At 36.1% G+C, this 27,728-nt stretch overlaps 1 protein-coding gene across 1 annotated transcript in view; it reads right to left on the reverse strand.

Moving 5' to 3' along the window:
* The window catches only part of PCLO (piccolo presynaptic cytomatrix protein), a 397,054-nt gene that overhangs the window by 357,748 nt on the left and 11,578 nt on the right, over positions 1 to 27,728 (reverse strand). The window contains exon 3 of the mRNA XM_058524613.1: positions 11,269 to 12,675. Coding sequence (XP_058380596.1) covers positions 11,269 to 12,675 — 1,407 coding nt within the window. The remainder of the gene's footprint in view (positions 1 to 11,268; positions 12,676 to 27,728) is intronic.

A 27,728-nucleotide genomic window follows, 5' to 3' on the forward strand; every position in this document is an offset into this window, starting at 1 on the left:
GAGAGGGAAGCACACTGCTGGGCCTCATAATGCATCTCTTACACAAGATCACCTCTTCAAGATCAGGAGATGTAGCTGACCTACCTAAAACATAGATACAAGCACAGAGAAAGAGGCAAAGGAATACATTCCAAGTAAGGGAACAAGACAAAACACCAGAAAAAGAACTAAATGAAACAGAAATGAGCAATTTACCTGACAAAGAGTTCAAACAAAGAGTGTTAAGGATGCTCACTGACCATGGGAGAAGAATAGATGAACTCAGTGAGAATGTCAACAAAGAAATGGAAAATATAAAAAAGAACCAATCAGAAATGAAGAATACAATACTGGAAATAAAAAATTCACTAAAGGGACTCAAAAGCAGAGTAGATAAAACAGAAGAACGGATCAGGAAGCTGGACCAAAAACTAGAGGAAATCACCCAAGCTGAACAGATAAAAGAAAAAAGAATTAAAAAGAGTGAGGACAGTCTAAGGGACCTCGGGGACAACATCAAGCACAGTAATGTCCGTGTTATAGATGTCACAGAAAGAGAAGAGAGAGACAAAGGGGCAGAGAATCTATTTGAAGAAATAACAGCTGAAAACTTTCCTAACCTAAGGGAAAAAACAGACATCCAAGGTACAGGAAGTACAGAGAGCACCAAAAAATATAAACCCAAAGAGGCCCACACCAAGACACATCATATTTAAAATGTCCAGAATTAAAGATAAAGAGAGAATCTTAAAAGCTGCCAGAGAAAGGCAACAAGTTACATTTAAAGGAAACCCCACAAGGCTATCAGCTGACTTCTCAGCAGAAACCTTACAAGCTAGAAGAGAGTGGCACAATATATTTAAAGTGTTGACAGGAAAATACCCACAGCCAAGAATACCCTACCTGGGAAGGTTATTATTCAGAATGGAAGGAGAGATAAAGAGTTTCCCAGACAAGCAAAAATTAAACCAGTTTATCACCAAGAAACCAGTCCTACAAGAAATGCTAAAGGGACTGATTTAAGGGGGAAAGAGAATACCACAAATAGGAAAAAATTATCTATTTCCATGATAGGAGGGTAACAGATACAAAGGCACAAAAAAGAGGTTAGATATGATATCAAAAACATAAAATGTGGCAAGAAGGGAGTAAAAGAGTAGAGCTTTTAGAAAGAGGTCAAACTAAAGAGACCATCAACTTAATAAGATTGCTAGATACGTAGGTTATTAGATATGAACCTCATAGTAATCACAAACCAGAAACCTACAATAATTACACAAAAATCGAAGAGAAAGGAACATAATACTAAGAAAGCCATCAAACCACAAGGGAAGAGAGCAAGGGAATAAGAAAGGAACAGAGAAAAACTACTAAAACACCCAGAAAAAAAACTTAAAAAATGGCAGTACATACTTATCAATAGCTACTTTAAATGTCAATGGTCTAAATGCCCCAATCAAAAGACACAGGGTGGCTGATTGGATAAAAAAACAAGACCTATATATATGCTGCATGCAAGAGAAACTCTTCAGACTTAAAGACACTCACAAACTGAAAGTAAAGGGATGGACAAAGATATTCCAGAGACCAGCCCGGTGGCGCCAGTGGTCAAGTGCGCGCACTCCACTTCAGTGGCCCAGGGTTCGCAGGTTTGGATCCTGGGCACGCACCAACACACCGCTTGTCAAGCCATGCTGTGGCAGTGTCCCATATAAAGTAGAGGAAGATGGGCACCGATGTTAGCTCAGGGCCAATCTTCCTCAGCAAAAAAAGAGGAGGATTGGCATTGGATGTTAGCTCAAGGCTGATCTTCCTCATAAAAAAAAAAGAAAAAAGAAAAAGATACTCCATGCAAATGGCAATGAAAAGAAAGCTGGGGTAGCAATACTCATATCAGACAAAATAGACTTTAAAACAAAAACTGTAACAAGAGACAAAGAAGTGCACTACATAATGATCAAGGGAACAATCCAACAAGAGAATATAACACTTGTAAATATCTATGCACCCAACATAGGAGCACCTAAATATATAAAGCAATTATTAACAGACCTAAAAGAAAAATAGACAGTAACACAATAATAATAGGAGACTTTAGCACTCCACTTACACCAATGGATAGATCATCCAAACAGAAGATCAATAAGGAAAGATTGGCCTTAATTGACACACTAGACTAGATAGACTTCGTAGATATATACAGAACATTCCATCCAAAAACTAAAGAATACACATTCTTTTCAAATGTACTTAGAACATTCTCCAGGATTGATCACGTATTAGGCCACAAAACAAGTCTCCATAAATTTAAGAAGACTGAAATAATACCAGCCATCTTTTCTGACTACAACGGTATGAAACTAGAAATTAACTATAGGAAGAAAATCAAGAAAGCCACAAATATAAGGAGATTAAATAAAATGCTACTGAACAATGATTGGGTCAATGAAGAAATCAAAGGAGAAATCATAAAATACCTCGAGACAAATGAAAATGAAAATACGACATGCCAGAATTTATGCCAGCAAAAGCGGTTCTAAAAGGGAAGTTTATAGCAATACAGGCCCACCTCAACAAACAAAAAAATCTGAAATAAACAATCTAACAGCACACCTAAAGGAATTAGAAAAAGAAGAACAAACAAAGCCCAAAATCAGTAGAAGGAGGGAAATAATAACAATCAGAGCAGAATTAAATGAAATAGAAACTGAAAAAAAATAGAAAAACATCAATGAAACCAAGATCTTTGAAAAGATCAACAAAATTGACAAACCTGTGGCTAGACTCACCAAGAAAAAAAGACAGAAGGCTCAAATAAATAAAATCGGAAATGAAAGAGGAGAAATTGCAATGGACACCTCAGAAATACAAAAGATTATAAGAGAATACTAGGAAAAGCTATATGCCAACAAATTGGAGAATCTAGAAGTAATGGATAAATTCTTAGAATCATACAACCTTCCAAAACTGAATCAAGTAGAAACAGAAAATTTGAATAGACCAATCACCAGTAAGCAGATCAAAACAGTAGTCAAAAACCTCCCAAAAAATAAAAGCCCAGGACCAGACGGCTTCCCTGGTGAATTCTACCAAACATTCAAAGAAGACTTAATATCTATACTTCTCAAACTCTTCCAAAAAATTGAAGGGGAGCGGAAGCTTCCTAATTCATTCTACAAAGACAACATTACCCTGATACCAAAATGAGACAAGGACAACACAAAAAAAGGAAAATTACAGGCCAATATCACTGATGAACATTGATGCAAAAAATCCTCAACAAAATACTAGCAAATCCAACACAATACATTAAAAAGATCATACACCATGATCAAGTGGGATTTATTCCAGGGATGCAGGGATGGTTCAACATCCACAAATCAATCAATGTGATACACCAAATTAACAAAATGAAGAATAAAAATCACATGATCATCTCAACAGATGCAGAGAAAGCATTTGACAAGATACAGCACCCATTTATGATAAAAACTCTGAACAAAATGGGTATAGAAGGAAAGCACCTCAACATAATAGAGGCCATATATGACAAACCCACAGCTAAGATCATTCTGAATCGTGAAAAACTGAAAGCTATCCCTCTAAGAACAGGAACCAACAAGGATGCCCACTTTTACCACTCCTATTTAACACTGTATTGGAAGTCCCTGCCAGAGCAATCGGGCAAGAGAAAGAAATAAAAGGGATCCAAATTGGAAAGGAAGAAGTGAAACTGTCACTATTTGCAGATGACATGATTTAACATATAGAAAACTCTAATGAATCCACCAAAAAACCTTTAGAAATAATAAAAGAATATTGTAAAGTTTCAGGATACAAAATTAACATGCAAAAATCAGTTGTGTTTCTATACACTAACAACGAAGCAGCAGAAAGAGAAATTAAGAATACAATCCTATTTACAATTGCAACAAAAAGAATAAAATACCTAGGAATAAACTTAACCAAAGAGGTGAAAGATCTGTACACAGAAAACTATAAAACATTGCTGAAAGAAATTGAAGAAGACACAAAGAAATGCAAAGATATTCTGTGCTCTTGGATTGGAAGAATTAACAGTTAAAATGTCCATACTTTCTAAAGTAATCTATAGATTCAATGCAATCCCTATCAAAGTTCCAACAACATTTTTCACAGAAATAGAACAAAGAATCATAAAATTTATATGGAACAACAAAAGACCCCGAATAGCTAAAGCAATCCTGAGAAAAAAGAACAAAGCTGGAAGTATCACACTCCTTGATTTCAAAATATACTACAAAGCTATAGTAACCAAAACAGCATGGTATTGGCACAAAAACAGACACACAGACCAATGGAACAGAATCAAGAGCCCACAAATCAACCCACACATCTATGGACAGCTAATTTTCAACAAGAGAGCCAAGAACATACAATGGAGAAAGGAAAGTCTCTTCAATAAATGGTGTTGGGAAACTGGACAGACATATGCAAAAGAATGAAAGTAGACCATTATCTCACACCATACACAAAAATTAACTCAAAAGGGATTAAAGACTTGAATGTAAGACCTGAAACCATGAAACTTCTAGAAGAAAACAGAGGAAGTATGCTCTTCGACATGGGTCTTAGCAACTTATTTTCAAGTACCATGTCTGACCGGGCAAGAGAAACAATAGAAAAAATAAACAAATGGGACTACCTCAAACTAAAAAGCTTCTGCACAGCAAAGGAAACCATCAAGAGAACGAAAAGACAACCTAACAATTGGGAGAAGATATTTGTAAACCATGTATCTGATAAGGGATTAATATCCAAAATATATAAAGAAATCATACATCTCAACAAAATTGAGAAAAATTAACAAGCAAATTAAAAAATGGGCAAAAGACCTGAACAGACGTTTCTCCAAAAAAGATATACAGATGGCCAACAGGCACATGAAAAGACGTTCAACGTCATTAACTATCAGGGAAATGTAAATCAAAACTACAGATAGAATACAAAATCTATTCTAAGAATAGAATTACCATATGATCCAGCTATTCCACTGCTGGGTGTTTATCCAAAGAAGATGAAAACAGGTATTTGTAAAGATACATGCACCCCTGTGTTCATTGCAGCATTATTCACAATAGCCAAGAATTGGAAGCAACCTAAGTGCCCATCAAGGGATGAATAGATAAAGAAGATGTGGTATATATACACAATGGAATACTACTCAGCCATAAGAAACGATGAAATCCAGCCATTTGTGACAACATGGATGCCCACTGAGGATATTATGCTAAGCCAAATAAGTCAGAAGGAGAAAGTCAAGTACCATACGATCTTACCCATAAGTAGAAGATAAAAACAACAAAAAACAAACACACAGAGACAGAGATTGGATTGCTGGTTACCAGAGGGGAATGGGGGAGTGTGGAGGGCGAAAGGGATGATGAGGCACGTGTGTGTAGTGACAGATTGTAATTAGTCTCTGGGTGGTGAACATGATGTAATCTATGCAGAAATAGAAGTACAATGATGTACACCTGAAATTTATATAATGTTATAAACCAATGTTACCACAATAAAAAAAATGTTGGTAGAAGCAAAGATTAACAACCACTACCAGCATCAAGGAAACACTTAGATGGTCATCATTTTCATTGAGTAAAGTCTTCGCATGCATTGGCAGACATATAATAGTATTTCTTGCAGCTGGAGCAAGTATGTTTTATGTCCTCACACTCACTATTCATGATGGCAGGGACATTATTGCATCATTCAGCCATATGCTTTCACCTATAAATGCTGACCAGTTAGTGGACTTATCTGGAAAGAAAACTGGTGTAATGATGCTGGCCTCTATGTTTCTAAAGCTCGCAATCTGCCCATTCTTCTAAATTCAACCGTGTAACACAGCCACCATTATTCTGCGGGCCCCAAATGTTATCCAGTTTTGATGCACATATTAGCAAATTTGTTTGTACTCAAGTCCTAGAGATTACCCACTGACACAACTTACAGGAAAGAGAGCACAGAACAAGTAGCATTTGTTAGCCAGTTCCCTAGGTTACTTAAATACAGCAGAAGAGAGAGAGCACCAGCTCAGCCTCTGAATTTTACCTCTGTGGCTTCATAACTGCACCTCTGTTACTGATTCTCCTGATCTCCAAAATAGCTGTAAAACCTGCCCCACAGAGCTGTGAGAAAAATGCCTGGCACAATGCCTTTCACATAGGCCTAGTCAAATACCAGCCCCATTAAAAAAAACAATAGCAACATGATTGATATCAGTTTACCTTTTCCCACAATGTCTGCACAATGTTTTGTCTGGATCATAATTGGAATCATCTATTTACATTTACCATCTAAATAAAACTTTGGTACTCAAAGAAATACAAATCAAAGGAATAATGTTATAGCACTTTTAGACTTCCAAACTAACAAATATCATTTTAAATGATATTATTCAAGTCTGGAGAGGCTGCGGTAAGAAAGGAATCACATAGACTAGCGGTGGCAATGTCAACTGCTATCACCTCTCCAAAGAGAATCTGATACTTCAGGGTCCCCGTTCCTTTGATTTAGTAACTTCTGTACTAGTAAGCTTTCCTTGGGAAACAGTGAAAAATACAAATATTTATGTCCAAAAATGTTCATCTTATTTGTAATAAAAAAATGAAAACAAACTAAATCCCTAATATGAAGAGAATGTGCATGAAAAAAATACATCCACAGAATTGAGTAATACTTAATAATTTCAAATAATATTTAAGAAGGGTTTAATCATGTGGGGAAATGTTAAATAATCATATGTTAAGATGGGGATACAGAACTACCATATAGAGTGGAACATGAACCATATAAAAATGCATAGAAAAAAAGACTAATGGAGAAATCATTTTTTGTTTAAATTTGTTCCAACAAAAATATCTCTATTTTAAATCCATATTTGAATTTTTTGACTAAATATCACTTAATAAAAAGGTATATTAAATTTATCCTAAAAATTAAGAACTAAAAATTTGTTTCTACAGACAAACTTATCAACTTTCTCATGTTGATCAAAAGGTGCCATCAGGTATCCCTCTTTGCCATGAACATCAGAAATATTCATACAGAATGTAGCTCTCCATTATGCAATTCTTTTGAAAATGATTATTGATAGAATTCTTATCTTTTTAATGATTTTTGATCTTTCAGCCTTTAATTTCTCGTGTGTGTGTGTGTGTGTGTGTGTGTGTGTGTGTGTGTGCGCGCGCATGTACTTAAACACTTTTTAGTATTGGATATATGATTATTAAAGTATTAAGTAATGGCCTTTAAAGTAAAGGCAAGATATGTGGTTTGCCAAACTAAGAAATGCAGCGCATCCCCACTAGCCCTTCCTTGAATATTTGGTGGAGAATGCAGAAGCCACCCTGGCTAGAGAGTAAAGAAAGAACTGAAGGGATCTCAGTTACACCACTGGGTCTTAATTGGCTCAAAAGGCCATTTGTTGCCTAGCGACAAATATATCCTAGTTATTCCTACATCATCTAGGCCATGCATAATTATCTTACTAAGGAAGTAAAATTATGACTCGAGGACTTCCTGAAACATGAGGAAACATAAGTTTTATTCTCATAGTAAAACATTACTTTCTAAAAGCATAGTAAAAACAATAAAATAAATACTCACTATGAATAATTTTGACTCCTTTTACATTTGAACAGACCCAGAATGATTAAAATTCACTAGGTAAATTGATTGCCAATTTAGGCTGTTTTTCCCCACATGCTTCCAAATTCTATAAAACTAGCTTTTTCAGAAAGCCTTGCTGCCACTTTTAAAACTCCTTCCAAGACAAAATATCCTGAGTTGGCAGAAATTAAAGCCTAAAAGAATTGTTCCTAGCTATCAGAGGTTAACAGATTATAGTACCATTTATACAAACTGAGCATCAAACAGTTAAATCATAAAGCTTAGGCTGAAGCCTGGCTATACCCCAGGGCCCTGCAGGCAGCCCTTGGCACTGCTCAGGTGGTGTGGGGGATGTTGTGTAGGAGACACAGGAAGCAACCTTAGAGCCAGGTGTGTTTGATTAATGCATGGGGGAAGGGGGAATACTGTCTATAGTTCCTAACCCATGACAAACTATGACCAGCTCTTCTCACCACCAGAGGAAAAGAATAGCAAAAGGGGAGGGCAGAGTGGCACCAGCAGGAAAAGAAATCCTGCCTCACAGTGATTAGCATAGTAGAAGCAGAGGCTTATAATAGAGACTTATATGTGCTTTATTAGAAAAAGAAATGGAAATAGTTGAATCCTATCTTGAGGAATACTATTTCTTTGCATTGCAGACATAAAGTCTGAGTATTTTCAGAATGTGCTCTCTAAAACTAGAATGAAAGTACAGTGCCAGCCCAGCAGAAAATATTGGATTGCAAGAAAAATATCACAAGCAGAATGAAGGAAGCATAAAATAAAACAAGGATCAAGGAGGAGATGCTTTCCTACCCACTAGAAATGAGGAGAGATTAATAGTATGAACACTGGGTTAGCACCACGAGTTACACCTATATACCATATTTACAACGTCCTGGATGTATATGTATATGTATGCATATACACACATGCAAATACAATATGCCCTTCTCTTCAACTAACACCTTCTGCCACTCTTCCAAAGTCCATTAGGTAATAATAACAGAGCTATTTGAACATGGATTAACTCAACTAACCTTCATTCACTCCCTTGACGCCAGGTCACCTCATGGACTTTACCTAGGGACCAGAGGGCTAAGGCCTTGTATACTACCTGAAAACTTCATGAGTATTAGCATAGTCAAGTTGAGCCAAGAACACTATTCTTTTGATACAAATTTTTTCTCCTCTGAAACATGATCTTCCAAATTTAAAGAAATTACCACAGAGCAAAATAATGTGAACAATGACAGATCATCTAAATCCCACTGCTCATATTTAAAGTAAGACTTCACCTAAACCATTAAAAGCTTGAAACCATTTATATTTTCAAACTGTTGAAATTCCACACATGTCCTAGATAATTCTCTGCTTTATTCAAGAAACCTTTCCAAATTACTACCTCTAAAATATAATTTACCAACACAGCAAATCAAAGATTTTCCTGAAAGGTTTATTGTCTCTCTACCCAAGGGCTCTCATTTCATACCTCCAAACACAGACAGAATTCTAATAATCACTATGGCCCAAATGCATACATAAACATATACACACACACACACACACACACACACACAAGTTATAGTCCTTCCTCTGCACAACAGACACTTTTTTTTTTAGTGTGCACAAAATATACTTCTAATGCAGACATCACAGTTTTGTTTTTAGTGGTGCCGTTTGTTTTATAACTATTTAAATTAACTGTACGGTGTTGATACCATAAGACTCCTCATTAAAGAGTACAATTTTTAAAATCTATGAAATTAATACAATTGTACACAGAAAATCAAAATTTCTCTCTTCATGAACACACAGCCAAAAACAACTCTTCTGAAAGTATGGAAGAAATTTAAGGTTTGTTTTTTTGTTTTGCTTTTGCATTGAATCCCGAACACTGTAAGTAATAATTATAGTTGTTACCACTCATGAAATGCTGAGAGAAACCAAATTTTAACTACCTTTAAAAATGAATCTTAGTTAACATTATTCATCACAGTTAAAGAGGATCAAAATCTGCTTAAATCTGCAGGGACAATACTTTCTTATAGTGTTAACTATGTCAAAGCAACCTAATATCTTTCAAGAGTAAAAAATAAAAATATTCTATAGTTTACTCTTAAAAATACGTTTAACTCAAAAACATCAAAAGGGGCCCGCCTGGTGGCATAGTGGTTAAGTTCGCGTGCTCCGCTTTGGCAGCCTGGGATTCACAGGTTTGGATCCCAGGCACAGACCTACGCATCGCTTATCAAGCCATCAAGCAAAAAGACAAAGATTGGCAACAGATGTTAGCTCAGGGCTGATCTTCCTCACCAAAAAAAAAAACCACAAAAAACAAAAAACCACCAAGAATCTCTAAAACTTCTTTTGTATAATTGCTAAAAATCTGTTCAATTTTTCCATTCCAATTAATTATCAAATCAACAGAGTAGAATAAAATCATCCTCAAGTATTTTAAAATTTTTTTTTTTTTGAGGAAGATCAGCCCTGAGCTAACATCCGTGCTAATCCTCCTCTTTTTGCTGAGGAAGACCGGCTCTGAGCTAACATCTATTGCCAATCCTCCTCCTTTTTTTTCCCCCAAAGCCCCAGTAGATAGTTGTATGTCATAGTTGCACATCCTTCTAGTTGCTGTATGTGGGACGCGGCCTCAGCATGGCCGGAGAAGTGGTGCGTCGGTGCACGCCTGGGATCCAAACCCGGGCCGCCAGCAGCGGAGCGCGCGCACTTAACCACTAAGCCACGGGGCCAGCCCCATCCTCAAGTATTTTTGATCTTTATAAAAACAATGAACAATTATTTTAAATCTAACCCTAAAATGTTTATTAAAACATTGTTGTTACTTATCTAAGATAGCAGTAGCTGTTTAACCCCTCAGTCTCCCAAGATCCAGATATTCTAATAGTCCTAACACATTACTTATGCTTACAGATTCATTCTTTTATAACTATATTAGGTAGAAACTGCCATCTGCTTTTTGGTCATTTACATTGTGGAAAAACTGTTCTTGTCATCCCAGAAAAAAAAAAAAAAATTTCTTTGACGTTAGTCACTGAAATCCATATATCTTTTTTTCTTTCTACAGTTATTAATAAAATGCTCTATTATTTTTACGCCAGATAATAGCTCAAATAGAATTACAAAAAGTCTAGATATAATATATTTGAGCTAATATTTTCTAGTAGACAATATTACTAACTTACACGAAGTTCTTAATTTTTGTAAAATAGCAGATCTCATGTTGTTTATGGATCTGCAGCCAAACTTCTTTCTTTAACGTTATTAAAGAGACTGGAAAGATTACAACTCTTATTTGGTGTTTATAAGTGAAAATCAGATAGTCCTCCAAAGCTACAGGTCGTTAATTCATAAAGGATTGGGATAATTGTTATTTTAAGTTGTCAGCTTATTTCATCTTCTTACTCTTTGTGCATTAACCCAGAAAAGCACAAATTACGTGAACTTTTAATAAGCAAGGAAGCCTGTAATAAGTAATTGAAACTTCTTCTAAGATATCAATGTCGATTTATTTTCTTTACTAGAAATGTATTTTTTATTCAGAAATTTGGCTACCAAAATGTTTCATAATAAACACAATATACTCATAGCATACTTAATATAAATATCACTTACCTCAGTCAAGTGTGGTGTAGGGTTAAATCCACAGAGATTACACACTTGATTCTTGCATTCAGTGCAAGTATTGAAGTTGGGAGGATCCTTAGAACCTATGTTGAGTTGAGTTTTGCAGAGAGGACAGGCTGATTCTGGTTTGGGAATTTTCTCCGGTTTTGGGGGAAGGACAGCTTTTTGAGGCTCAGCTGTTGAAGGTCTGCTATCCTTAATAGGCAGAGGCTTCTTTTCCATTTCTGTTCTTTTCACTGTTGGAACTTGTTCAGCTTTGGGCTCTAATTTTTCAGCTACCAGAGCTTTTGTTTCCTTTTTCACGGGTATAACCTTTGCAGGTGCTGGTGGTACCTGACCTGCGGGTTTGGGTGGCCCTGGAGAAGGAGGTGGCTGTGAAGGCGGAGGGCCTTGTCTTGTTGAGGCCCCTGGCCCACTTTGTGGATGAGAGCCAGGCTGGCCTGCTGTGGAGATTAAATTTGATGCCTGGCTGAAGATTGATGCTCCAAACCCAAAGAGTTTTCCAGTCACAGTTTCTTGAGGAGTTGTGGGCTGTGATTTAGGGGCATCAGTAATACTTCCCAGATTCAGACTGAAACGTCTCGACTGCTCCTGAGGCTTTGGGGGCTGTGGAGATGCAGCAGCAGTTTGGCCAGTGGTAGGTCGTGGACCCGGAGGTGTTGGTGACCCTTTTGGCGTCGGCCTGGCATCTGGCTTAGGACTTATTTTGGTTTGCGCTTTCTTCGGTTCTTCCCTCTTTTGAAATGAATCAACTTGTTTTTGACCTTTGCTCTCTGAACTAGGCCCAGGATGTGAAATAATTTTTGAATCCGATGCAGGACGAGGTATGACTCTAGAATCAAATGGGGTGACTTTTTCTCCTGTTGGTGGAAAACTTTGTGAGGGTTTGGCAGAGTCTGTTTTGAGAGGAGGGATTGTTTTTTCTTGATCCTGTGACTCTACTCTGGAGCTTGGAATATCAGGTTTTGTTTCCGTTGACGATGAAGACACAGTGTCTATGGCTGGCTTTACCGTCTTGGGCAGCCTGGGTTTATCATCAGCCGTGGGGACCTTGGCCTGCTCGGATGGCACAGAAGGCTCTTTGGGAGGGGCTGGCTTGGACGGGGACTCTGCCACGGGAGACTGCTGGGCCGTGACTGGGGGAGAACCATGAAGGGTTGGCTGTTTCACTAGTGGTAGGGGCTTTTTAGACTCAGGGGCCTTTGAGATATCCTGTTTGGGTGCAGCATCCTTCTTTGGAGAAATCTGCTGTGACTGTGGGGATGGTTTGCTCACTGCTGATGCAGGAATAGCAGGGGCAGTCTTCGGTTTGGGTTGGGGTGACGATGGAATTGGAGCCAGATCACCTCCCAGAGCTCTTTGCATCTGACAGTTTAAACAGAGCCACTCTTTTATCTAGAAATAATATAAAACAATGGTCACTGAGATAATAGCAATGTAAAAACACAAAAACATTTTTAAAAATGCGTGGTACCATTTGAAACTATGTCTCTCATCATTCAAAACATAAAATATAAATCAAATTATTTTAATTTATTTATATTAAATATTAAAATGTTAATTACATTAAAATATAATTAATAAACTTCAGAGACTTAAGCACTATATATTTTAAGGAAAATAAAAAGTAAAAATCAACACAGAGTTGTATTTTTCTTCTAAAGGTAATTTTGTTATTCTTTGCCTTTGACTTGCTCAGTTTGATTACTCCCAGAAAAAAAACCCATATATCATTAAACAAAACATGAGTTATAACATATTGGATTCCATAAATCAGTTATGTTAGATATTTTCTCCATTGATGGCTCATAAACAGTTTAGTTATACAGAGTATGCTTGTCAAATTATTAACACATTGCTAATTTCTTAAATTAGCAGAGTATCACTTTCCCCTCCAAGGTGACAGAATCAAATGTGTGAAAACAAAAATTGTTAACCATGATGGGTTAGAAAGAGAAAATTCTCTTTTAAGAAAACAAAGAAAAAATAATGGCATCCCTTCAAATTATCATAAATAGCATGACCTAACAGAGAAAACATTATGTCCTTATAAATTTTATGAATATACTGGAAAAAGCAATATAAGTAAGCAATATGCTTATTTGACTGGTTAAGACATGTATATACGTAAGATATACATAAGGGTGTCTGTTCTCTTCATATTGCATCCATTGTGAAAAGGAGATGTTGAATTTGATACTATATTCTAGAAGAAAATTTAAAAGTACCTATGTTTAACATTTACCTTTTTTATTCCAAAATAATATACGCTTACTATACAAAATTTTAAATATTACCAAAGTAATTTAGCATGGCAAATTCTATATGATCCAGTCTTTTCCACCCAAAGTAACCAGTGTTACCAGTTTAGCACTGAAGTTCTTGGTACAGAAATCTACACAGTGAAAAACTAAATAAAGAGAGCATAGGTACCAGAAAAGTTTTCCACAGTACAAATTGTGAAGTGTTAGGCTGGCAAACAACATATTCTTTATTTGCAAACAATTCCTTTTGAAAAGAAATTGAACTAATCATTCCTAAACTTTTAAAAACTTCTTTGTCATTTGACAGTCTACAGTGTTAAGCTTTTTTAATGAAAAAACAAAAATTATTCTGAGGGGCCAGCCTGGTGGCATAGCGGTTAAGTTCACATGCTCTGCTTTGGTGCCCCAGGATTTGCAGGTTCGGATCCCAGGTGCAGACCTACGCACTGCTTATCAAGCCATGCTGTGGCAGGCGTCCCACATATAAAGTAGAGGAAGATGGGCACAGGGGTTAGCCCAGTGCCAATATTCCTCAGCAAAAAGAGGAGGATTGGCAACAGATGTTAGCTTAGGGCTAATCTTCCTCACACACACAAAAAATAATCTACACTGAATCTGTTTCTTGATCATTAAAACGGCTTTAAAATAAAAAAGCACACTGAAATTATTTATTTATTCATGAGCCAGTATAACAAGGTTTATTTTGCAATCTCATGGGAAGCAAACTTTTATCTGGAGAAAGGTAAAAGAGATTTTCAACTCCACCATGTTATATTTCTGTTTTAAAATCTGAATCAAAAAGTAAAATTAAAATATTTGTTAAATATGGGTTAGAGGCACTTGGGTATTCATTACATTTGTTTTCAATATAGATGTTGAGTACCTATAGTATTCGTTATGTTTTTATCTTTACCTTTCTGTGTGTTTGAAGCATTTCACAAAATAAATAACTTTTTATACATATAAATACTTGAATCCCAAAACATAATCAAGCAATTGCTACTTATGTAAGTACCACGACTAAAGGCAAGCTAGAAGGTAAGAAATTTTCACTCCGCTGTATCCCCTTCTTGATTGAAGGTGATTCCTCTATAAATATGCATCTACCCATTCAACCATCTCCCCTACTGTCAGCGTCAATTCTGCTGTTCTACTATTTACATTTTCTCATTTGTTTTCTTCCAAAGACTTAAATGATCACCTCATAATCATGCAGCTAGACAGGATAAAAGAAGAAAATATAGTTAAAAGTATAATTCTTTACCTATATTCCATCATTGATTTTTTTCTATAAAATGTTATATGAGATCTGCATCCACATTAACCACTTTAAATTACAAACTCCTAGAGTTAGTGATTTTCGTTATAGTTAATCGCTCTTATTCTTTTTGACAAGTGCCATAGCCAAAGTGGATCAAAATTTATTCACCTATTCATTTCTTTATTCAAATATTTATTGAGCAACTTCTACTTAGCACATACCACTGAATAAAAGAGACAAAAATCTCTGTCCTCACAGAGACTAAATTATAGCAGAAAGAGTCAGATAAGAAACAAGTTAATGCACGATATAATTTCAAGATTATTATAGATATGTAATAAGTATCTGATGATGATACTGTGACAATTCCTTCTCTCCTTTCTTCCTGCTAGTTTCCTTTCCCCCTACCCCTCTGAAAATTTCTTTGGATGCATTTGGTTTTATCAGTGAAATTTTAAGTCTCTCTGCAATGTGAACATTGGAGCTTCATGCATAGCTAGCTCTCTCTACTGTCCTTAGTCCAAAATCAAATGTTTCCTTGTAGTTTATAAATGTATACGACTATGTCTCCACACGAGCAGACAAGGGAGTTAGGAAAAGAGAGGTGGAAGACACGAGTCTCTGCCTCTTCATAGAGAGAGAATTTTGATTCTCTTAATACATACTTTTTTTTTTTTTTTTTGCTGAGGAAGATTTGCTCTGAGCTAACGTCTATGCCAATCTTCCTCTATTTTGTATATGGGTTGCTGCCACAGCACAGCCACTGATGAGTGGTGTAGGTCTGTGGCCAGGGAACCGAACCCGGGCCGCAGAAGCAGAGTGTGCCTAACTTAGCCACTAGGTCACAGAGCCGGCCCCATACACACTTTTTTTGAACAGACCCCACTGCTCCATCTTTTGTCCTTTTAATGACCACATTTTCTTCACTTTAATAAACAACACATACAAGACATTTGATCCCTCAATGTTCCTCCTCACTGCTAGAGCACAGGCTAAAAATCACTGTCTAAAGCTATCACAATATGAAAAGCTTTTTATCCTCTTAGAATTTTTTAGAAAGAACTTCCTTTTTATTTAATTCTGCTAGTCAAATCTGTTAAAAATAGAAATAATTTTTATCTCAGCACTTAATCTAGTACTGAAAACAGCAGCATTTCCAATTCCCTGATTCAATTGAAAAAAAACAAAAAACAAAATAACTTCCTATACATTAGAAAAATGGAAAAGTCCACAACCTGCCCCAGCACCATGAACCACCTTCTAGTGTTCTTTCACAATGCACTTAGAGTAAAAAGTAGTCACAGAGCCTTTGCCCTCTCAGTCATCTGAGTTAGAAATTCTGTAATACTTTTACTGCATTCTCAATTACTCCTCCAGTGTGTCCGTGTCTGCGCTGCCTGTGAAAGGTAATTTCCCATTCATTCTTTCCCATTTCCAAAGCCACTGTCCCTCATTTGGCCCAAATACTTTACACTTCCACCAAACACAACCTGTTTAAAACAAGCAACAGAAGAGGTCGACTTGCTTAAAGGGAGGTTTGACTCCCTTCAAACCTCAATGCCTCTCGAATAACTGAAATAAAGTTAATTTTTTGCAAGAAATTCAAAATACACAATTTTGTTAGTGTTCTTATGCTAGTACTTACATAATTCTGCTATTTCCAGGTCTATAGCTCCCAAAAGACTGTAAGCAACAAATGGTAAGGACTTCCTGGTAGTAGTCTTTGTATTCACCTCCAGGGTCTAACTGAACCTTTAAGCATTATAGATGTTCACAAATATTTTTTGAGCTGCTTTGAATTAAATTAATTAATTAAAAATGTTTGTGCTCTTCAAGCTGCAACATCTCTGTGTTTACTCTGCTAATCCCCACTGTTTACCCAGCTTGTACAACAGGCTTCTGCCTTCATTTTTCTGGTTGTATGCCATTCTCCCCAGAACCCCCCTCTATAATTCTGGCCGTGGACAATCTATCCCCATTTTGATTCAAACTGAAGGAGTCCCTCATAATTACCACATCTGCTAACTATACCTATTTTCCCTGCCTGGAGACAATTATTGTCTTGCTTCACCTCCAAAATTAATCATTTATCTCTAACTCTGAGCAGAGATGAACCTGAATTTACTAACATCATTGCCTCAGGCACTTGTGGCCAGTTCCATCCAGTACCCATATCTATACACAGTTGGTTCCCCTAGTTCTGCCTGATTGGGTCTTCATTCCACCACAGCCAAGAATGAGGACCTTAGGAGATTCTAGTTCTTATCATTTCTTCCCCAGGCCACAGAAGTCAGACAATATTCAAGGCCAGGCCTGATTCAGAGAAGAAGCCTTCCACCAATATTTCATACACAACTTCACAGGTCCCCTCTCACAAGTAGCACCCACTCCCTAACATTACACGTTAATCATGCACATCCATGTGATGAATGATGGGAAGAATACAAGAAACAATACCACGGAAGCCTACAACTATATCGGTGTGTCCAGAAGCACTCTTAGCTTCAAGATATAAGCTTTAAGATGAATCTAACTATATTAGATAAATGTCATGGCTCAATTATTCCTAAATTCTAGATTTTATATAACAAATAAGGAAAAACAGCCATCTTTTGCTTTCCTCACCTATAGCTCACCTACCTACAGAAAGTGCCTAAATGGAATTCAAGGACTGGAGACACAATTGTTTAATAAGCTACTGCAATTCAATTAACTCTACGGAAAGGAATGAAAGAAAAGCATCAAGTTGTTCGTTCAGTCTTCTGACTTAATATGCTACATAAACGAGGGTAAGAGAGTGGTCAGACAGGATATCTGTTCATTCTGAGGTCACCGTGTATTCTAATAGAGTTCTGCATATAATTACTAAAACACACCTCCCTGCTTAATCCAATCCCTGGATTCCCTTTTGTTGAGCCTTTGTTATGTATCAGAGCTATGAAATATAGTAATACAACCTGGCTAAGGCTCTGCTGGATAATCATAAATGTCTTATTTAGATGTTTCAAGAGGTACCCCTTGAAGGTTTAATTGTAAACTTCATACAGAGTTTCCATTAATGGTGCCACTTTCAAAAAAGTATCAAAACTATTGATTATTAAAACATTATATTCTAATTTTTAAGTGTGTCTTCAATAATAATTCCAGATAATGAACTTGATATATCTAAGCAATGAGGTGAGTTAGCAAATGTTGGGGTTCCAGAATTAAAGCACATTCCTGCTCAGAACTATTATTAATCTATTTAGCTTCAAAACAGAACGCAAGCCTCTCAAAAAAAAAAATGTCCAGAAGGCATAATGACTAACACCCACCCTTCAATGTGCTCCAAACAGGAAATTTTAACCACAAAATCTACATGAGATTTATAATGGAATCTCTGCTCAACAACTACAGCATAGTATTTAGAATAATGGAACATCAAAAGAACAAACATAATGTTAAGAATGTATATTTGCTGGTGTTCATACCATTCACATTAACTGTTAAATAAATTTTCTTCAGTCATATTTTCATCCTGTCCTTGTACAATAAAATCTGTTGAGTTCTTACTTCTTGGTGCATCACAACTAAACTTTTCTGCAAACCATGATGTCTAAATGCACCACTTCATCAAGGCAGTCTTATTCTCTCATACCTGAGTCATGATTCACAGTCCAATCTGTACTCCCATATACCTAAATGCTACCTTTACAGTCTGCATTGAATTTCCTCCTTTACCACTAAATATTCCATCATCCATTAAGGTCTGCCCTTCTCAACTATTACTACTATACTTGGAACCACAGCATTTAGACTCCAATAGAGTGCTTTAAATTTTTTTCCAATTATTTCCCCTCCTCTCCTCACACAGACTCTTAAAAAGAGGTGACCACTTCTCATGATTACTCTTTCTTCTGTATTGGATACCAAGTAAATTTTAGATATAATTTAATAATGTTATTCTAAACTTTTTTCCATTTCTCATCATCTTCAAATATTTATAGAATATATTATTTATATATTATTATATTATATTACTTATATTATTTCAAATGTCATAGAAAATATAATTATATAATGTATATTAGATAACAATATAATGTATAATATCATAAAGAGGAAACCAAGCTTAAGTCTGATAACAGATTACACTTTCCGCTCTTCAAGGATTGCCCACACCGCACGACCTCCTCCACAGAGGCAGTTCCTCGCTGACAGCAGTCTGGCTGCAGATGGCTCACTGTTGCTGACATCATTAGCTATGCATATTAATGCACAATTTATTTTAGTCAAAAATTAGACGCTAGCATTCCTCAAAACTGTGATGACATGCTCAGCAACTTGGTGAAACAGTTTTGTTTAAAACAATCCATCCAGAAGTTGGATGGATACTTTCTCTCTGAAACTGTGTGGATTACAATTTCTGCTGCATAATTCAGCAACTATTAACAAATCTTGTTAGATGTACACTAAACATGCACTTTTTCCTTCATAAAGCATACTAATGTTCACCAAATGCTAGCAATAACATCTGTAAATCCTCACAAAATAGGATCAAATGATAAAAGCATATTTTAACATGTTTGTCAGTGTAGTCCAAAACAAGAAAACTGGCACCTTCACCAAAGCACAATTTACAAAATAATTACAGTATACAGACATGAAAATATATTTGTACTCTATTACAGTTACACAAAAAGAGGAGGATCGATAATCAGTAAAGTGAACTGACTTACATTATACATTAACACTTCTGAACTGTCTCTCATATGGCAAATTCCAATTTTTATACCTCAAATGATTAATATACACATTGAGCTATCACACAATTTTGTAGCTTGTGATCCCATAGTTCCAATTATGCAGTGTTTATGCAATTATTTGAACAGCTTGTTGAACTGTCTTCTTATTCATTTAAAAATGAAAAAATAAATTACATTAGTGAAAAGAATCAAAGATCTCATAAACTTTGTGAACTCATTATGCATGCTGAAAGCTACATATCTTTAATTTAATCAGACGTTCACTGGAATTAAGACAATCACTTGTACATTGACTTGGAAAAGAAAAAAATACTTTTTAAAACAATATATGAAATGCTTAAAGTATATTAAAGCCTCTGTAAAAAGACAAGGTTTCATAAGGGATTTTAGCCTCTTTTAGCTTTCTGTGAAGGAAACCCCTTATAACTTGTAATTTATTCAAATTCTATATAGTTGTATGTATGCACATTTTCAAGAATGTATTTAAAGAAAATCTGATTTTAAAATTACAGTTAATCAGATTTACATTATTTTCAGGTTTTTTTATGGATCCTATCCATATTTTTCATTATCATCTATTTCCTTCTGACCATTTTTTAATCCTTCCTTTGTCAGGTTAAAAAATACACAGATCTACACATTAAATTTTTCACAGCAAACACAATTAAAGAATTCCTAATCACATGTTCACATAATGAAGCCTGTCATTGACTTCTTCTAATTGTTTTACTTAAATATAAATCTGTTACGAAGAGTTGTTTTATCAATTCTACTGAAAATTCTGACATTACTGAACGAATGATAGAAATGTCACATTTCTGTTAATTCTTTATCAATTGATTAAAAAATTATTTATTTTTGACTAGAGAGAAAAAAGAATAGAAAAGATGGTTTATTGTTTTATATTCAGGTGAGACAAGATCTCATCTAAATGAACTTTACTAAATTCTATTTTACAAACAAGATTCCACCTTCATTTGCTAAATTATTGACTCTCCTTCTAGACTCTGAGTTCTATTCTTGACAGTGAGCAGTCAAAGTTATCAGCTTCATCCTCTGCATTTTCAAATTCTAACAGAGTGGCTGGCTCAGAGGAGGAGCTTACAGATTTCTTAAAGAACAGAAAACTACTCAGCAATATAAGACTCTGGTTTGAGCAGGAGTGAATAGGACAGTATAAAATCAGTGCTCTTGGACCTCATTTTTACACTAAATTCCACAGATAAACTCCTGCCAAGAAAGTTAATTTCTTTTTAACTTTAAAAATATGGGAAAATTCTCACTCACACACACACACTCTTCCTGTAACCTAGAAATTTAGGAAATGATCTACTTAAAGACAATGTGGTATCATTAAAAAAAGAGGCTGGGGCCGGCCCAGTGGTGTAGTAGTTAAGTTTGCCTGCACCACTTCAGCGGCCTAGGGTCGGTAGGTTCAGATCAGGGGCAAGGACCTATGCACCGCTTATCAAGTGATGCTGTGGCAGGCGTCCCACATATAAAGTAAAGGAAGATGGGCATAAATGTTAGCCCATGGCCAGTCTTCCTCAGCAAAAAGAGGAGGATTGGCAACTGATGTTAGCTCAGGGCTAATCTTCCTCACCAAAAAAAAAAAAAAAAAGATGCTCAATTTTGGGTCAGCAGATATAGCTTCTTGTATGGGATCCATTGTTAAGTAATTCTGTGACCTTGCAAGTCACTTAAATTCTTTTTTAATAACTTTATTTATTTATTTTTTTCCCCCAAAGCCCCAGTAGATAGTTGTATGTCATAGCTGCATGTCCTTCTAGTTGCTGTATGTGGCATGGCCAGAGAAGCAGTGAGTTGGTACGTGCCCGGGATCCGAACCCGGGCCGCCAGCAGTGGAGCACGCGCACTCAACCGCCAAGCCACGGGGCCAGCCCCTCACTTAAATTCTTAACCTTAGTTTTCTCATCAACAAATGGAGTTAACAATGATGGCACTATCCCTACTCCCCTATTAGAATTTTTACAAAGATTAATAATAATAATAAATATCTATTCGTTTCTATTTCAAAGTACTTCCACTTATATTGTCAAATGTGATTTTTACTTTATGAACAGTCTCATATCATAAATAAGGAAACTAAATGCTCAGAAAAATAAAATGACCTGACCAAATCACACAACAAGCAAGTAGCTGAGCTAGGGTTCATACAAACATCACCCAAGTCTAAAATCCCATATTCTTTCCACTTTTCCAAAGGGCCATCTGATGACTAATTCATAAAGAAACATTGCAGATTTCAAATTGCTTTAGAGTGTAATTCTGATTTTCTTCATCTCTTTACTCATCTTTAAAATGTGGATACCACCTTATTAAAAGAGCATTAAATGACAAAATGCATATAAAATGCCCAGTGCACAGTCTGAAATGCATGGGTGTTCAAACTACAATCTCTCCTTCCTGTGACAAAAGACCAATCTCCTTTCTCACTGAAGTAAGAAAAAGGCAAAAAACACTGTAGTGAAGCTGTTGCTTCTTTATCAAAGGTAACTAGAACCACTTTTAAGTGAATTCACAGGAATAGCAGCAAGAGTGTGCACGTGTGAGGGGCAGAGCTAAGACTACAACTCAGATCTTTTAATGCCTTACTGATGCATTTGATATTGGTATTACCTTAAGGAAAATAAATATAAACTTCTAATAGATTATGTGCATCTTTGTCTTCAATGTAATACCTTTGAAATATTTGTAAGTAAGAGCCCATTTTCTTCTAAGCTAATTAAGACATGGAATAGGGGAGAGTGTTAGATATATGTGTTTCCTCAAGGGATGGGAACAATGAGCAAGTTAACCCATCACTGTATTAAGTTTACTGAACTGATCCAATAAATGATTTTGTTAAGTATCTGCTTTCACAGCAGAACATCTGTTCTTAACAAGCTATACAGATCATCACACCAGTTGCAACAACGCGTAACAACAGGCTTAGTAGATATTATAAACGCTGGATATGCAGAAAGGCACCTGAAACATCTAGTCATTTAAAAGCTGAAAGTGAAAAAAAGGCTTTGGTTCTAATGATTAAACTTACAGGTAGAGCATGACGAATATATATTTATTTTATATAGGGAACATCCTAGTCATGAGGAAAATGTTGCAAATTAGACCTCATCGAAAATGAAAGCTAAAGAAATATGATATTTGTAAATATATATATAAGGAGTATTGATTTTTAAATGGTTAATTATTTCTATTGCTTTAAATTCATTAGAATACTTTAAATGAAGATAAATTAATTTTTTTACAGTCAGGGTATTCTTGTTTTAAATACTATGAATGATTCCATAGGGATTATCAGAGAATAGCAAAAAAACCAATATCCTTTATCTTCTAAAAACCTTATGTTTAGAATCAAGGGATTTTATTTTTCTTTATTGGATTCATATAAAAATGGTGCCAGTTAAAGCACACATGGCTGTGACAAGCAAAGAATCTATTTAAAAACTGACCAAACTTGGCATTACAGAAACAAGGCATTTCAAACCATTATTGTTATTTAGAACCAAAAATTCTTGACATTTCACCAAGTAGAATGTCAAGGCTGAAGATGTAAAAATTAAAAATCTAAATCCTTTATCCACCTCTTCACATAATTGTTTAACCAGTCTTTTGATGAATGTGAATTTTTTAAATTACTCAAGTGTTTATAAATTATAACATGAATTTACATGGTTAAAAAAATAGTACAAAAAGTTATGACATTAAAAGCAAAAGTATACCACCAAGCCTTAGTCTTCAGAATCAATCTGTGTTAATTTTTGTTTTGAGTTTTATTTCTGGTTGCCAATATAACATCAAATAATAAGTTTTGATTTATAAATTTAAAATATTATGTATTTTCACCTTACTATAAAAGCTACATTTTTTGAAAAGACAAACCTGTATTAGCATCCATTTTAGGATGTTTTAAGCAATATCCAAGAAATTATATTTGATGTATCAGTTATATATTTCAATACACAATAAAATAATAAATTTTGGAGTTTAATTTGTGTACCACCAATATCATCTCTTATTCCACCACTGTCATGCAATCACATTTTGGAAAACACTGATTTAACGTCTTTCTAGTTTTCTTCATTTCTGTGGTATAGTCAGCTACTCCATCCCATTCTTTTTATTCTCTATTTTAATAGAGGAACTCCTATAATAATTGTGATATCTCTCTCACACATACATACATATATGAAAGAGATATATACACACACACACATACATACACATTTATACACGTATACATGTACAGACAGACAGATAGAGTCGCAATGACTTGTATGCACTCTTTCATATGTGAAAAAATTCTCAAGCTGTTTTCACATTCTCTAGATATCTTGCCTGGTTACAGAATTCATCTTATCACCATCTCTAGAAATTTAAAGAAATTGCTTCCTATCTGCTATCTTCTGTGTTACTAATGAGTGTTACAGCTGCCTGATTTCTCATCTTTTTGTAGACGATATTGTTTTTCTCTGCGGAAATGTTTCAAGTTTTCTCCCTATCCTAAGAAATCTAATATTTCACCAGGCTGTATCTATCAGCCATTTTATTAATCTTGTTTGGTCATTGGTGTGCCTGTACAACCTGAAGACTTTCATCTTTCTTTAGCTCAGAGAAATGTTCTTCTAGAGCTTGCCTCCATAGTCTTGATTCTTTCTTTCTGGAACTCCTATTAGAGCTCTTGGATATAATCTCCAAAATTTTTAATATTTCTCTTAGCTCCCCAGAGCTCCCAGAGTCCCAAGGGAGCCCCAGAGTTATAGATAACCACCCCCACAAAATGTCTACAACTCCATGGGCAGGAGTCCAGAAAGAGTTCTCCACACTGGGAATAAATGCCCATTCCCAGCCTCCACATCACCACAGGAAGGAGTAAATAGGGGAATCTCAGAATTCTACACACTCTGGGGATGCATTCCCACCCTTTCTTTCCTTACTGCTCCCCAACCCCCAGCTTCAATTAGGATTAAACACATGAATTAGACCTTTAGTCACCACTAAAAATTCCAGATTCCCAAGTCATCAACTCTCAGACTCTAATCTCCCAGTGACAGAGAGTGAGGGAACCACACCACCCCATTCCCACCCCTCTCTTGATCCATGCTATAACCACCTTCTCCTACTTCATTTTTCTCCATAATGCTTATTACCATCTGTCACACTTTATGTTTTATTTATTTGTCTCTCTTACTAGAATGCAAGTTCCATGAAGGAAGAATTTTTGCCTATTTGGTTCACTCTTATATCTCCCAAGTCCAGAACAGTGCCTGAACCATAGTAGGTGCTCAGTAAGTAGCTGAATAATTTTTTTATTGTCTTTTAGCTCTATAATCTAGGAAAATTCTGGGTCTTTTTTTCCCAATCAACTGGGCCTGTTTTTATCTTCAACCAGCCCACTGAAATGTGAGTACAGTAATTATTGATGAAATATCCTCTTAAACATTTCTCAGGAATAATAAGAATTTTTATAAGTTTTTTTATGTTTACTGAATGAACTCTTCTCTATGAGGTCAGGTGTTTCTTCTTTTGTTTTGTTCTATTTTTTACTAGTTCATCTATGTCCTTCATGTGGTATTATTGCTAAAATGTCAAGTTAGTCTCTTCATCCATTCATTTATATTGAATTTCTCCATTATTTAGTATAGGTAATCAACAGAGGTTTTTCTGTATTTGTAGACAGTTCTGCTTCCCCATTAGTCTTCTGCTTTGAATGAGAAGATATAGGATGGCAGAGGGTCGATGTCCAAGGAAGGACAGCTTTATTAAGATGGTAACAGATTTAGTGCATTTGACTCGTGGTTGAGTAGTATTCTATTTGTTTATTTTCTCCTTCATATCACTCTGTTGTGGAAGAGGAGCATTACTTCTCCTAAGGTTCTTTTGAAGGCGCTAGTTTTCTCATGAAGGCCATTCCTCAGGCAGCTCATCCGTTCATCCGGATGAGCTGCTCAAGCCTGAGGGGGAGAAAAACAAAGCCTGTCGCTACCCACTGTCTTCCAAGTGGAGATTAGGAAAGAGTCCACTTGTCCTATTCGTTCTACTGTAGTTTTTATTATTTGATCACTACCCACGAACCACTATTGCTTTCATATTTGTTGATTCCCAGCTTAAAGCTTTGCTGAGGTTCCCTCAGAAAGCCACTTTTACAGGGGTTTTTCCAGCTCTTTTTCTGTCACCTCCTTCCTATTTTCTTTCTATCTTCTAGGAATTCTTCAACATGCCAACTTATGCCATGGTGGTCTTTCCCATTTTCAGGAACTACTATACTTTCAACCCTTTAAAAAGTGGGACCTCTAGAGAGAGGAGATGAACACATGTGTGCTCAGTCCTCCTTTTTAAGAGGAACTGTGTTGCAGTCTTTGCTCAGAATTTGGGGTGATCAAAGACCTTTGTGCTAAAACAGCAAGCAACTAAAAAGAGAACATCCCCTTTTCTAAAACTTCTTTCAGCTTCTCCACCATCACGAATGTCTTACTGGTCTTCTTTCTGCATGGGTTCCAGCCTCCTCACATTTGGCACAGCTCTCCTCTTTTCTCACCAGCTCTTCTTAGCAGATTTTCCCCCCCTTGGTTTCTCTCACTAGAAATGGAAGAAGCAACAGGCCTATCCACCTAACAGAGGTGGCCAGTTAGGCCATTTTGCCAATCTGAAGAATTTCAGTCATTTTTTGTTTTGTTTTTTAATAAGCGGAGAGAGTTTATACGCAAGTCTAGGTGTGTTTGTTTCTTGGGATTTTTTAGCTCCTGAAAGATGGCCAGGTTTTTGTTAAATAAAATATCTGGTTTCAGCAAAGAGACTGGTTAATATAGGGGCCACAAAGACCAAAAATAATATGACCAAAAAAAATGTCTAAATCTACTTTCATCACTAAAATTTGGTTCACTGTCAACATTCTGAAAAATGACAAATCATTTCATACATTACAAAATTTCATGAGAGCCAGGAGAATTATCAGACATTAGGGACAAGTCTTTAAATCTCTCCTGAAATCTATCTTGCCTAGGCTAACAATAAAAGACATAAAGTAAATCGACAAAAACAACAACAACAAATGCTTTTGTTACTAATTAGAAAGCAAATGTTGAGTTTCTCCGTCAGTAAACAAGCCCAAAGAGAGAACCTGTAATGTTGAGATTTATTCCATTAATGGACTGGCAAGAAGAGATACAGCTATAATCTCCTCTCGGCATCAAAGTCTAGGCTTAAAGCCAGTGGATTCTTAAGATCTATTTGGAACAGCACACATCTTGACAGCCACCAGAGAGGACAGTTAATTTAAACGCCATCCTCTTCACACAGACATTTGGGCTGTCTAAGATGTGTGTGTGTGTGTGTGTGTGTGTGTGTGTGTGTGTGTGAGTGTGTGTCAGGCGGGCAGGGGTTGGGGAGAGCTGGCAAATTTAGTTAAGGAAGTAAAAGTTCCCTTCCCTAAAGCTTGTGTCTGAGTGTTGATACCTCTCCAGGTTTTTTTCCCCAGAACTTGGTAGTCATTTAAGAACCAGGATGTCCGTAGGTAAATACAGTCATAACTCTGATGTGTGGTAAAAAAAATATCAGAGAAATTCTCCTAGGAGTGATACAAGAGACCAGTATTCTATTTTACCCATAGACTACAAAAGTAATAATATAGAGGGGCTGGCCCAGTGGCATAGTGGTTAAGTTCGGGCACTCTACTTCGGTGGCCCGGGATTCGCAGGTTTAGATCCTGGGTGCAGACCTACGCACCGCTCATCAAGCCATGCTATGGCAGCATCCCATGTACAAAATAGAGGAAGATGGGCACAGATGTTAGCTCAGGGCTAATCTTCCTCACCAAAAAAAAAAATAATAATAATATAGAGAGTTACTTGCATATAAACATCAAACTTGAAAATAATAAATTCATATAAACTAAAATACTAAAGAAGTCCACCCTCTGTCCCTATCCTGCATGGAAAAACTGTTTGTTTACTCAATCTGAATATCTGAGTACAACTGACCCAGAGTGTTACATCCTCTTTGAAAACTGCAGAAAAGTTCACTTTCTCACAGATACATATAACAGTTTAGAAGTGGTGAGTGCTTCCAAAATTTGACCTATCTTATCTCTTGAAACAGAAGCTCTCAGCCTCTATCCAGAGCTCTAACTTCCTACCTCTGGCCTCTGGATGACTC

This window comes from Diceros bicornis, chromosome 3 (genome assembly GCF_020826845.1).
Source record: "Diceros bicornis minor isolate mBicDic1 chromosome 3, mDicBic1.mat.cur, whole genome shotgun sequence".
Lineage (NCBI taxonomy): Eukaryota > Metazoa > Chordata > Mammalia > Perissodactyla > Rhinocerotidae > Diceros > Diceros bicornis.